At 50.1% G+C, this 12,497-nt stretch overlaps 1 protein-coding gene across 1 annotated transcript in view; it reads right to left on the reverse strand.

Moving 5' to 3' along the window:
* ASCL5 (achaete-scute family bHLH transcription factor 5) overlaps positions 1-420 on the reverse strand; it is a 1,506-nt gene extending 1,086 nt beyond the window's left edge. The window contains exon 1 of the mRNA XM_008581055.1: positions 3-420. Within this exon, the coding sequence (XP_008579277.1) occupies positions 3-420 (418 nt within the window). The remainder of the gene's footprint in view (positions 1-2) is intronic.
* Positions 421-12,497: the final 12,077 nt, after the last annotated feature.

Here is a 12,497-nt window from a genome sequence, read left to right on the forward strand (position 1 = left end):
GCCGAGCAGCTCCTGCAGGTACTTGATGTAGCGGATGGTGGCGCGCAGCGTCTCCACCTTGCTGAGCCGCTTCTCGGCCAGCGCGCCGGGGAGGTGGCCGCGGAGGCGCGCGTAGCCCTCGTTGACGCACTTGACGCGCTGGCGCTCGCGCTCGTTGCGCTTCTGGATGAAGGCGGGCTCGAAGGGGTAGTCGTACACCCCGAAGGCGCCGGGGAGGGGCACGTAGGGGAGCACGCCCGCGTAGGGGTCGTAGTAGGGCGACTCCGCGTGGCCCGGGTACAGCAGGAAGGGCACGTTGCCCAGGGGCTCGGCGGGGGACAGGGGCGCCTGCCGGGGGGGCGCCACGACGCCCAGCTGCACGCAGCTCGGGGGTCCCACGGGCCTGCAGTCCACCAGGGCCCGGCAGAAGTTACTGTTCATGGTGCCGCGTGGAGCTGGACCCGGAGCGAGACCCGCACCAAACGGCCCCTGCTCGGGGTCTGCGCGGCGCTGACCACGAGGACAAGTCTCATCGCCAGCAGCGGCTCTGGGTACCAGGACGGCTAGGGCCTCTTTCCACCCTGTGGGGTGGCTTCCAAGAACTTCCTACCGCGAGCCATCTCTGGAGAAGTGTGGCCCCTCGCAGAGGCTCGGGGGGCACCTTCTCAAATCCAGCCCGTGGTGCTGCGGGACTTCGAGGGCCCTGGCCTCCTCCACGGCGCCCATGGGCAGGCGGGGCAACAGATCTAAGTCCCCGACGACTCCCGCAGCCCGGTGTGGGCACCTCCCCGGGCGCTATCCCTGCATCTCCATGCGGGGGCTGGGGTGGGGTGGGGGATGCCCGGCGCCTGGTTCTTATTCCTCGCGGGCCTTCGGGGTCCCCAGGCCGTCGTGGGGGCCCCAACGGACGGCTCGTGTTAGGAGAACGCCAGCTCAGCAGAGGGGGTCTCCGGGGACCGTTTCTAAAGAGGAGAGTGAAAGTATCAATCAGGAAAGGCCTGTTTTATAGGCTCCTTTGTTTCTCCCCCACCCTCAAATGGGACTGTAAGCATCGTAAGCGACGAGGTGTGGCTCCCGAAGAGGAGCGGGTTGGGATTTAAACCCTGTGTGCACCCCTGAGTAGGTGGGTGACCTCCTTGAGTTGTGGTTTCCATCTATGGAACCCATGAAAACGTCCTTCACAGGAGATTAATCAAATATGAAAATCGTCCCTGATCCCTTTCAGTGTTTCACATCTAAAAGGGGCTCAGCGTCTACGGCCATAGCGCCCTGAATGCACCCTATCTCGTCCAAAAGGGGCTCAGCGACGCCTATTGAATCAGCAGCAAGAATGCCAGCTTCAAACACTAGTCAACCACCGGATCTAACTCTTGTTGAAGGAAATGCATCTTTGGTTAAAAAACTCAAGTGTTGTGGGGACTTTTATAGCCCTCTGCCTGGCAGATAATCAACAAAGCCTTCCCTGCCCCAGTCCACGTGGGTGCAGGGTACACCCTCTCACACCATCCTGGGTGTCCCTTCATGGCACGAAACAAATGTCTGTTCTTTCACCTCTGTATGCCTAGATGCCCCATAAATACGGGTTGAATAACCGAGAGAGAGGATCAGGCAGAAAACAGGGTTTGTCAGGGTGGGACTAAATTACATGGACCCTTTCCTGGGCTTTTGGAAGGTGTTATTTTGGAAATAATTGGTCTGTGTTGAGATTAAGTGCCACCAAGCCTCATTACATGTGATGATTAAAAAGGAGGACAGGAAGAGGAAGAAGAAATGGAAAGAAAGAAAAAAACACATGGTTATCAGATCCAAATCAGGTGTCATTTCTTCTGGGAAGACTGTCTGATCCCACTCCCCCCTTGTGTGTGTGTCCACGGTGTCCTGTAAATGCCATCTGAGCACTTATTGCACTACTCTGCTACTGTTCCTCTCTTCATGGAAGATGCTCAGGGTTTGCTGAATGAGTGAGTGAGCGGGCGCTGCATCCCACAAGGAGAGAGGTGGGGCAGCCTGAGGCCAGGGCACTGGGCAGGGCTTCTCCAAGAGACAGAAAGGGGGAGGTCGGTGGCAAACTCAGATTCCCATGAGTGCCTCCTTCTGCATCCTTTCACTTTGGTCATTTGTGCTGGCCCTGAGTCTGTTCCCAGCTAGCTTCGTCCTCCATGCTGAACCAAGAAAAATCAACATTGATTCCTAAGCATCAAAGAGACATGGATATGCTCGCAAAAGTGGGAGCCAGTGTATGAGACATGAGGAGAAATTCTCATATCCCTGCCCTTCTCAACAGACTTTGAGGGCTCTCTGTTGCTTTTAAGAGAAGGTTCTAGGGCCGGCCCGTGGATCGCTTGGGAGACCATGGTGCTGACAACACCAAGGCAAGGGTTAAGATCCCCTTACCGGTCATCTTTAAAAAAAAAAAGAGAGAGAGAGAGAGAGAAGGTTCTAGAAAATCTTCTCTTCCAAACAGACCCTCGGCCCCATCAGGACATTCTCCTCCTGATACTCTTTGCTTATTCCTGACTTCACACCTTGGCTTACACAGATTCTGGTCTGGGGGTCCTCTTCACACCTCTCTTCTTTACCTAATCCTGCCATCCTTTAGGGGAGTGCTCAGATTCCAACTTCCGCCCTGACTGCATGAACTTTCCAGTTTCCAACATGGGCTTTCAAGGCTGTGCATTCTGAGTCTTCAACCAGATTGTAAGCAACCATCGGACAGGGGCTAGGTCCTTTCTTTCTCAGGTGGTGTCCCTCAGTCCCTTGCTCAGTGCTAGGCACATAATGGTTACTCAAAATTATTTGCTAGCAGTGCTCTTCTTTTGTAAAAATTTGGGATCCAGACTGGACTCTTTCATGTGATCTCTATCTATCCATATCTGACTTAATTATTTAAATTTAATTTGATAGCAGTCAGAATTTTATTTATATCTAATGACAATTTTAATAAATATCACTTAATATCTGTTCAGGTTGATTCAATATTAATAACTTATTTATCTTCCTCACATAATATTTACATTTTTGCATAATACTATTCAGAAAAGTGACTCAAACAAGAAACCTCACAGCTGGACCATGTCTTTCTTGAACCAGTTCTGTCTTTACTGTTAGAAAAGAACTAATGACCTGCCAGGAAGCACAGGTGAGAACACACCTGCAGGTGCAATGTTTTCTACTTCTGTCACCGAATCCTCTACCCCATACAGAAGCTGAGGGACACAGTGCAGCACATTACCATTAAGTGGCATGATATTAACCAATAAAAATGTACTGAGTGCCTTCTATATACAGGGACTGCTCTAGGTACTGGCGTAGAACAATAAACAAACATTGTAGTGGAATAATAATCATAGCTATCATTTATTTATGATGTGTAAGACACTGTGCTAAGTGGTTTATATGAATCAGCTCATTTAATTTTCACGTCATTCATGTGAGGTAAGTGCTAATATTATCCAGTTTTACAGATACAGATGCCTAAAGGTTAAGTCACTTGCCCAAGTTCCCATAGTTATAACTAATAAATGCTAATTAGATCAAGGGTTTTGATCCCTGTACCTGCCAGCTACCAAAAAAAAAAAAAAAAAAAAAATAAAGAAAGAAAGAAAGAAAAAGAAAAAATACTAATCGACCATACCCAGCTTTCTCCACCATATCTGACTTAATTATTTAAATTTAATTTGATAGCAGTCAGAATTTTATTTATATCTAATGACAATTTTAATAAATACCACTTAATATCTGTTCAGGTTGATTCAATATTAATAACTTATTTATCTTCCTCACATAATATTTACATTTTTGCATAATACTATTCAGAAAAGTGACTCAAACAAGAAACCTCACAGCTGGACCATGTCTTTCTTGAACCAGTTCTGTCTTTACTGTTAGAAAAGAACTAATGACCTGCCAGGAAGCACAGGTGAGAACACACCTGCAGGTGCAATGTTTTCTACTTCTGTCACCGAATCCTCTACCCCATACAGAAGCTGAGGGACACAGTGCAGCACATTACCATTAAGTGGCATGATATTAACCAATAAAAATGTACTGAGTGCCTTCTATATACAGGGACTGCTCTAGGTACTGGCGTAGAACAATAAACAAACATTGTAGTGGAATAATAATCATAGCTATCATTTATTTATGATGTGTAAGACACTGTGCTAAGTGGTTTATATGAATCAGCTCATTTAATTTTCACGTCATTCATGTGAGGTAAGTGCTAATATTATCCAGTTTTACAGATACAGATGCCTAAAGGTTAAGTCACTTGCCCAAGTTCCCATAGTTATAACTAATAAATGCTAATTAGATCAAGGGTTTTGATCCCTGTACCTGCCAGCTACCAAAAAAAAAAAAAAAAAAAAATAAAGAAAGAAAGAAAGAAAAAGAAAAAATACTAATCGACCATACCCAGCTTTCTCCAGGTATTTTTCCTAGTGACTTTACATCTGATCAAAGGATCAGAGAGGTTTACACTAACCTAACAAAAGGATCTTACTAAATTTTGATTCCTGTTGGAGGGAATGTCCCAATACAAATTAAAGTTATAGTGCTGTTATTTAGCTTCTGCGCTGGTGAGGGAGCAGGTCACCTTGGTGGTCCTTGGGAAGGCAACATCCCCTTGAAGATGTTCTTAGAAGGGTGGCCCATGGAGTCCTGTTGCTGGGAAGACGAGAATTGGGGTGTAATCTGACTGAGTCAAGCACGAGGGGATGTACCCCCGGGAGCCTGATGAGGAGCCCTCTTGCCCGAGCTTAGAAAACCTGAGCAGAGAAGTCTTGGCAGGATCTGTCCGCAGCAGGGAACCGACCCACGGCTCAGTTCACTGGACTGGGCAGATCCGGTTGTCGACAGCGCCACAGTGTGGTGGTGAGAAGCAACGGCAGTAGCAGAGTGATGAAATTCCAGGTCCTGACCCCGTGGGTGTGGAAGTTGTAACTCCCTGTTACGACCCCGTTGGGGAATGTGAGTCCCCAAGTGTTTTGGAAGATTCAGGGTAAGAGAGTGCCCCCTATGAAGAACTACTGGGTTTTATGTCAACATCTACTAATTTTCTCCCTGAGTTTGTGAAGCCATCAGCATCACAAACTTTCATTGTATACAGATACATAAAATATGTACAATTAAATGTATTTTTGTTCTTTGTTTTGAATAAAAAATAGTACATTATATCAGTGTTAGGCAAACACTAGATAAAAGCGTGGCTCTGAAACAGTGTATAGAGGCTTTCCGTCCAAACGTGTTAGCCCCGATGGTGGTTATTGAAATAATCTGGTTGGATTAACCCATGGATTGCCTTAAGTAGCTGCAGAGTACTAACTGCAGCCAACGCTGTCCCCTTTTTAAGGGGCTCTGGTTCCTCTCTGGGACTGGGGCACTCCTTGCCCCCGGCATCCTGCGTTCCTCACCAGCTCTGCTCTGCTCTAGCCTGCTTAGTCCTGGGAGCAGCAGAGCAGGAATGCTTGGCAGGAGGTGCCTGATGTTGTCCCAGGAAACTTTCTTCGCGGTGCAAGCTACACTGAGCTTTCTCTTTTAAGCCCATGATATGTGCACAGTCATACCCTGTACAGTTAGTTTGTTGAGGGCCACCTATCATCAGATATTGTGCAAAGAACTTTATAATTCTCAAGTCCAACTTGCAACAGAGAGGGCAATTTGCCAGTCGGATCTCCTGGGTCTCCTTCCCAATGCCTTGCTGCTTCTAATTGTGCAGCAGGTAGTGTTTGCCCCACCAGTATTAGCCCTGGTTGTCACATGCTGCTGCAGGCTCTCACTGTCCCCAGCCCCTGGGGATGGCACCTTATTATGACTTGCTGTTGATGGCTTTCTATGTATTGCCTGCCAATCCCTGTCCCAGCCCTCTCTCTGGTGCCCAATGTTCAGCTGGTCTCTTCTCTCCCTGTTTCCCAGCCAAAAGGCAGTTCTCTGTTGATGACAGATCCTGCCCAGGCCTCTGCTCAGGTGTTCTGAGCTCAGGCTGGGGGGCTCCTCATCAGGCTTCTCAGAGCTTTTCTCGACACCACCCCCTAGCCCAGATTGTAAACTGTAAGTGCAAGAACTCCTATCGTATACTTCATCTTTGAAAGACACGGTAAATGGTAAATGCTCAGTAAATGTTTGTCAATTGACATAGTGGGAATCCCTGGGGAAGGTTGAACTATCATTCGTCAAGCAAAGGCAGATGTGAACTTTGGGCAGGCTGGACCATTTAAAGAAGACCACATCATTCTGCCTTTCTAGCTTCTCTCACTGTCTTCACTGGAGCCAGAGTTGGGGATTTGAGGTCAGGAGTTGGCTGAGCATGTCCCTTGCCATAGAGAAGCTGTGGGTCCAGAAGATGCCTTGAGCAAAGTGAGTTCATAGTCCCCTGCTTCTCCTACACTCTGAGAGACTTCTCTGAAAGCTGACCAGTCCACGACGGTGCGTTTTGGCAACACTGAGGCTGCTTCCAGAGCTCCCCCCTCCACCTCTGTTGACAAAAACTGAGAATTCGTAAGAAAACCAAGGACTCAAAATGACAGAAGTCACTGGCTTTGCAAAATCGTCTCACTGATCTCCCTGCCACCAGGCAAGGTGGTCGCTAAAACCTTTCCCCAGAGGGCCCCATGGTCAAGTAATTTGAGAAATGTAGCCCCGTGTCTCTCTCCTTGGAGATCCACGTAGGCATCCCAGAGGTCCTGGGAAGCCCTGCAGTAGAGAAACCTGTGTGTGTTTAACCCAGAAATCCTGAATGAACCACAGAACACTTTTTTTAAAAAAGAAATTTTCTTAAGCCTACCAACATCAAATAGAATGTGCTTCAGAAAATTCCACCTGAAGATCTCCAGAATACTTTATCAAAAAATAGGAAATGTCACAATCTCCCTTGGGTGTCTGTCTTATAGCCTGTAAGTATTTCTAGGATAACCTTATCACCCCACCATATACATATTCTACATAAACAATCATTTCAAGATCTTGATATTGCAATGGGCATGGTTTCTACATCCATAGGCTTTGACTAAGGAGAAGGGGCGGCCAGGCCCCATGACCATGAGCCCACATGGCACCTTTGGCTGGAAAATGATGCGCCGTCCTCTGGGTGGATGAGGAGCTCGTGCACGCTGGACTTCACCCCACTTGCCCCTCGACCTGCACTGAAGGAGCCAGTGCTATCCATGGTCCTCAGCCCCCGAAGCTGCTTAGCCCCTCACGCTGCCCTCCACACCACCCTTCCTGCCTCAGGTTTCAGAAACCTCTGGTTGCTCCCAAGCAACCTGTCTGCAGCCACTTTCACCAAGAGAAAAGCATCACAGAGCTCTGGCATGGGCTGACCAAGCCAAACCCTCAAACATGGCATCACTTTGCTGAGAGTCTCAAAGAAGAGGAACAGGGTGGAGAAAGGAAGGCTAGTGTGGATTAGGTGCCTCTGATGCCTGGGGCTTAGCTTGGTGCTCCGCTTTCCTTATTGCATGTGATGCTCATGCCTGAGAGGAGGTAGGCATCATTGTTTCTGTGTATAGAAGAGGAAACTGAGGCTCACAGAGGAGGCTAAGAGAGCTGCTCAGAGTCACACAGCTTGGTTGCAATTTACTGGGCCTGGTTGGGTTGATATATGAGGACGTTCTCAGTTGGGCAAAGGTCCCCAGCTTTTTTTATTTTCTAGAAGTCATGACCATTACAGGATCTCCTGGGGGCCAGAGTTGGGTGAGGGGCTTGGCCCTTCCTAATTCCCTGACTAGGACCTGGTATTTGCAATGCTGCAGAGTCACAGGAAGATGTTCCTAGAGGCAACTACCCACTCTCTCTGGGAAAAATATCAGGCTTCTACCTCCTAACCCTCAAAGAAGCTGGGAGGCCTCAGAGCACCTCACCTGCCCAGGGGTCCCTATGTGAGAAGTTGCCTGACAAATAGAAGAGCACGGGCTTTAGATCAAACTGGCCCAGATGATTCCTGACTCTGCCCTTATTGGTACGGGAGCCTTGGGCCAGTTACTGATTTCCATAAGCCTCAGTTTCCTCATCTGTAAAATGGGGGTAATAATGCATGCCTTAGAGGTTATCGCAATGATAAAGGTAATGTATGTGAGCCGCATGCACCTAATAAGAGCGGAGTTGCTGGTGGCTCTTATTGTCAGTAAGCCGGGGTAATCTTGGGACGAGCTCTTGGAAGCTCTAGGACCCTTAGATGTGGCTGTAAAAAGCCCAGGGTGGTAAATGCCCCTCCCCCAACATTGCAACTGGGCACAGAACAACAGCTTCCCATCATCACGCCTGTCCTGGAAGGAGTCTAAAAGGAAAATCCTGTACATTAAAGGCCTGAGTTTTTCCTCAAATCTTTGAGTGGAAAGGGTAACTGAATTCAAATAATTCTAATTTGAATGGATTCAACCATTTGTCCTACCGCTGTCAATCCACCCACCGAACATCTCCTGGGCTCCTTCCAGGAGCCCTGCTGTGGGCTGAGGACTCAGCAGAGGACAGCTTCAACTGCTGCCTGCGCTTCAGTACAGGAGGAAAGGGCCACACATTAGTGACAGCACCCAACACACCTAGCACTCACCTGTGTGCCAGACACTGTTCTGAGTGGGCTACAGAACTCTCGTACCAACCCCGTGATGCCAGGACTGAGAACATCTCCATCTTACAGATGAGGAGACCAAGGCACAGAGTGGTTAAGCAACTTGCCCATGGTCACACAGTTGGTACAGGGCAGAGCTGGGATTTATATCCAGGTAGAGGGCTCCCGAGTAAGCACCAGTCCCTATATTCGCAGCAGAGGGACACCAATCCCACCAGAGAGGCAAAGCAAAAGGAGGTGGGAGGAGAAAGAAAGCAAAGGCACCCAGCACGGTGTGAGGAGAGTGCAAGTGCTCCTGCCTCGGCTCAGCCCTGACTTCCCTGAGCTGGGACGCGCGCACAGTAATGTGTGTGCCCAATTGACTCAGGAGGCCGGGTTGATAATCAAATGAGTAAGTTTGTAAAATCTCTTTGTGAACTGCAAAGTTCCAGACAAATATCAAAGAATTATCAATATTAATTTTTGTGATTGCCACTTTAAAAGAAGCAGCCACCAGTCAGGTGCCGCTCTCCCTCTAAGCACTTGAAGGGTGCAAACAGAAAATATTGGGACAATTTCTCAAATATCCTTTCAAGCCTGTAGTGAGCTTTGGAAGAAATTCATTCTTGCATTTATCACCAGGGAACTTGCCAGATTTACCTTGAGAAACAGCGAATGGCTGACTCAGGAGCCACTGAGAGCTTGGAATTTAGAGAGTGCCTGGACCAGAGATCAATAGCTAACGCTTCCATGCCGGTCACTGTTCTAGGTGATACGTGATGTGCACACACTCGCACGCAATCACTTAGTCCTCTCTACAAGGTAGGTACTATTTTACAGACAGGAAAGCTGAAGCACAGAGAGGTAAAGTAACCTTCTCAGGGTCACACAGCAGATAAATGTGGAACCTGGGGTTCAAGAGGAGCTGGCATAGAGTTTGGGACCAGCCTTATGTCATCATCCTGTCCAGGGCTGAGTCTTTCCCAGCCCGTAATAACGAGTAGGACCGAGATTCAGAGGAGAGAAAGTCCATTCCACACACCCACCCTCCTACGCACCCACCCTCGCCCCCTGCTGTCAGTTGCACACAAAAGTGGGAGGAAGAGGCTTCAGCCTAGGAGCCAGGACATCTGGCCTATTGTCCCAAGGCCACCCATAGGTGCTCATGTGACTCAGTGGACAAATCTTACCATAAGATAAAACTCCTCCTTCCCTCGCCCTTGAGAGTAGAAATAGCTTCAAAGGAGTCCAGCAACCACCGTGGGGGTGGGTGCTGGGGTCTCAGGAGGGCAGCTGGGGAGTGGGATGGAAAGGGTGGGGCCCTGGCCAAAATTTTGACTAGGGGCCCTGTGTTTAACCTGGTCTCCCTGGCTGAAGCGATGCAGATTGCTGTCCGAACACAGGTGACTATGGCTGTCGCCACCCCGGGCCTCCTGCTCCCGGCCCTGGTGCTGACCTCAAGCAGAGAGCTGCTCTGGGGGCCCATGTCATTGCTGACCCAGGGGAACAGAAGAAAAAGGGAGTCCCACTCGTTCTCCACAAAAGGGAGTCTCCCTGTAGGTGACGGGAATTTCATATGTGAGAAAAACCCTTATGGGCCTCAGGACAAAAGCCTGACATTTCCCGAGGACGGGCCTGTTGGCCCCTCCTGATCACAGATTCAGAGAATTTGTGGGTGGGCAGTGAGCCCCTGCTACAGGGCTTACAGGAAGACGGCGCCTGCAGAGGGAAGGGGTGTTCATGGGCTGACATTGTTTCCTCCACAGAAGGAAGCTGAACCCAGGAGAGCCTGGATCTGGGGCCAGGTAAGACAGTGGCCCTGGCTTCCCCATCGCCCGCACTCCAGACCCCTCTCCTGGTGCCTGAGATTGGCATCACTCCTTCCGCATACAGGCTGTCTCTGGGATTCTCTGATCTGTCTCATGCACACGGTTACCTGTCTTTTAGAGGGAATTTGTGCTCTCTGCAGCTTGCCACACCTTGGCTTACGACCAGGGACTCCGGAGCCAGCCAGACATACCTTAGCATCCTGGCTTTGCCACTTCCCATCTGCAGGACCTTGGGCAAGCCTGTCCTGTTTCCTCTTCTGTAGGATGGCAATAACTACGGCATTTTTTCTAGGGTAACTGTGAAGTTTGAGGAACTCACGTGTGAAAACATCTCTGCATGCTGCCTGGCCGGTAAGTGCCCAGCAAACATTTGCTGCTGTTGATGTGCATGTTAATTGGTCTCTTGCTCTGGTCTTGCCCCACACAAATTCTTTGGCTGCACATCACCAGACGCATCTTCCTAAAACATTGCTCTGCTCCCGTTGTTCCCCTGATAGGCGGCCTCTGTGCTCTCCCCTCTGAGCATGTATTCACAGGGTTACTCCCTTCTAGGGGCATCGGCCCCTCGCCTTCCGCCCATTGGAATCCTCCTCCTCCTTCTGGAACCCGTTTGGGTCGGTCCTTGTCCCCAGAGGTTTCCCTGCCCTCTCCTGTTCCTATTCTTTCTCATTCTCCCCGGAACCCTGAAGCCTGTGCATGCTGGTCCCTCATTCATCATAATTGGTTTGGGTGCTCTCGGGCCGTGGTCTTGCCTTGCCATGGACCTGGCTGCACACTTCCACGTTGCTCTCTCAAGGAAAAGGAGCTCGTCAAAGGGCAAGATCATGCCTTATGCACCTCTGCACCCTGCAGGGCCCAGGGAGAAGCCTAAAGTTGGCGGCAGGGGAGCCAGGTGTGTGGCTCACGTGTGAGTGTCACCAATCCACACACTGTCATGGCAGAGCAGGTGCTCTCACAAGCCACGTCTACTTTGCCCAGTGTCTGTGGCAGAACCGCAATCCAGAGGTTCTGGGCCTGAAAATACAAAACTCATCGATCCAAACTGTTTCCTCCGGGAGCAGGATAAACAGCACAGGCAGTAACAGGGAGGAAACAGGGTGTTTTAACAGGAACAGAATCTTGGCTCACATCACAGGGAAGGAGACTGCTATTTATTTGGCTCTTATCATGTACTAGTAATTTATTTAATCCCCTCACATTCCCTTCAAGGTAGCTTTTCACCCCCGTTTTGCAGATTGGGAAACTGATTCTCAGAGAGCTTCAGTGAGCTTAAGGGAAACCACATGTCTAGTCAATAGCAGGATTAAAACCAAAAGTATTCATGTGGCCCTTGTTCTGTGCCAGGCACTCGCCTAAGCCCTGTACTCGCTTGGTCCTCGTAGCAGTGCTGCGAGGTGGTGCAGCAGGGATCCAGACAAGCGGACGGCCCGTGGTCACACAGCTGCTGAGTGCTGGAGCCGGGATTCCATGTGTCTGCTCCGGAGGCCCTGACCTGACCACCGCTGGGCTCCTCCTCCAGCCTGCTCCCACGCTCACACCCAGGCCGGGCGCTCCCCTCCTTATACCCTTCACATTTTAGCTCCTTTCCAAGAAAGTCTCCCCAGCTGATTTCAACCCAGAAAATCCATGATTTAATCTCTGGACACAGGCATGCATTGGGCCATACCCAGGGGGCAAGTCCGTGGAAAAATTCCCGGTTGGTGGCAATGCCCTTGGCAGCACAGCTAATCTCGCCTTCTCTAAGAGGTGGGCGCCGTAACCCCGGCCAGCAGGTGGCTCGGCTGTTTTCCCTTCCTTTGGTAGGAAAGCCATCGGGGGTGACTAAGCCCTGATTAAACAGTGTTCCCATCTCCAGGCCAGGTGGGGCCGTCACTATTTCAGGACCAAACTCGGACACAGCCCTCAGCCACCACCTTCACACAATTACCTCTCTGGGGTTGCTCCTCCAGCACTGCTGTTCTTGGCCAGTGGCTCCCGGGCCTCCTGGGGGACTTGCAGGACCTCTGGCGCTGCCTGCCTGCCCCGCGGTGCTTTCGGCGGCCTCTGGCCCGGCTTTCCTGCCACAGCACCAGGAGCCAGGTACACTTTACCTGATTAAGCTTCAAACGGCGACACACCCAGAAGGGGAGGGAGGGGGGTGGGGGCGG

Source organism: Galeopterus variegatus, unplaced genomic scaffold (assembly GCF_000696425.1).
Source record: "Galeopterus variegatus unplaced genomic scaffold, G_variegatus-3.0.2 Scaffold2242, whole genome shotgun sequence".
Taxonomy (NCBI): Eukaryota; Metazoa; Chordata; class Mammalia; order Dermoptera; family Cynocephalidae; genus Galeopterus; species Galeopterus variegatus.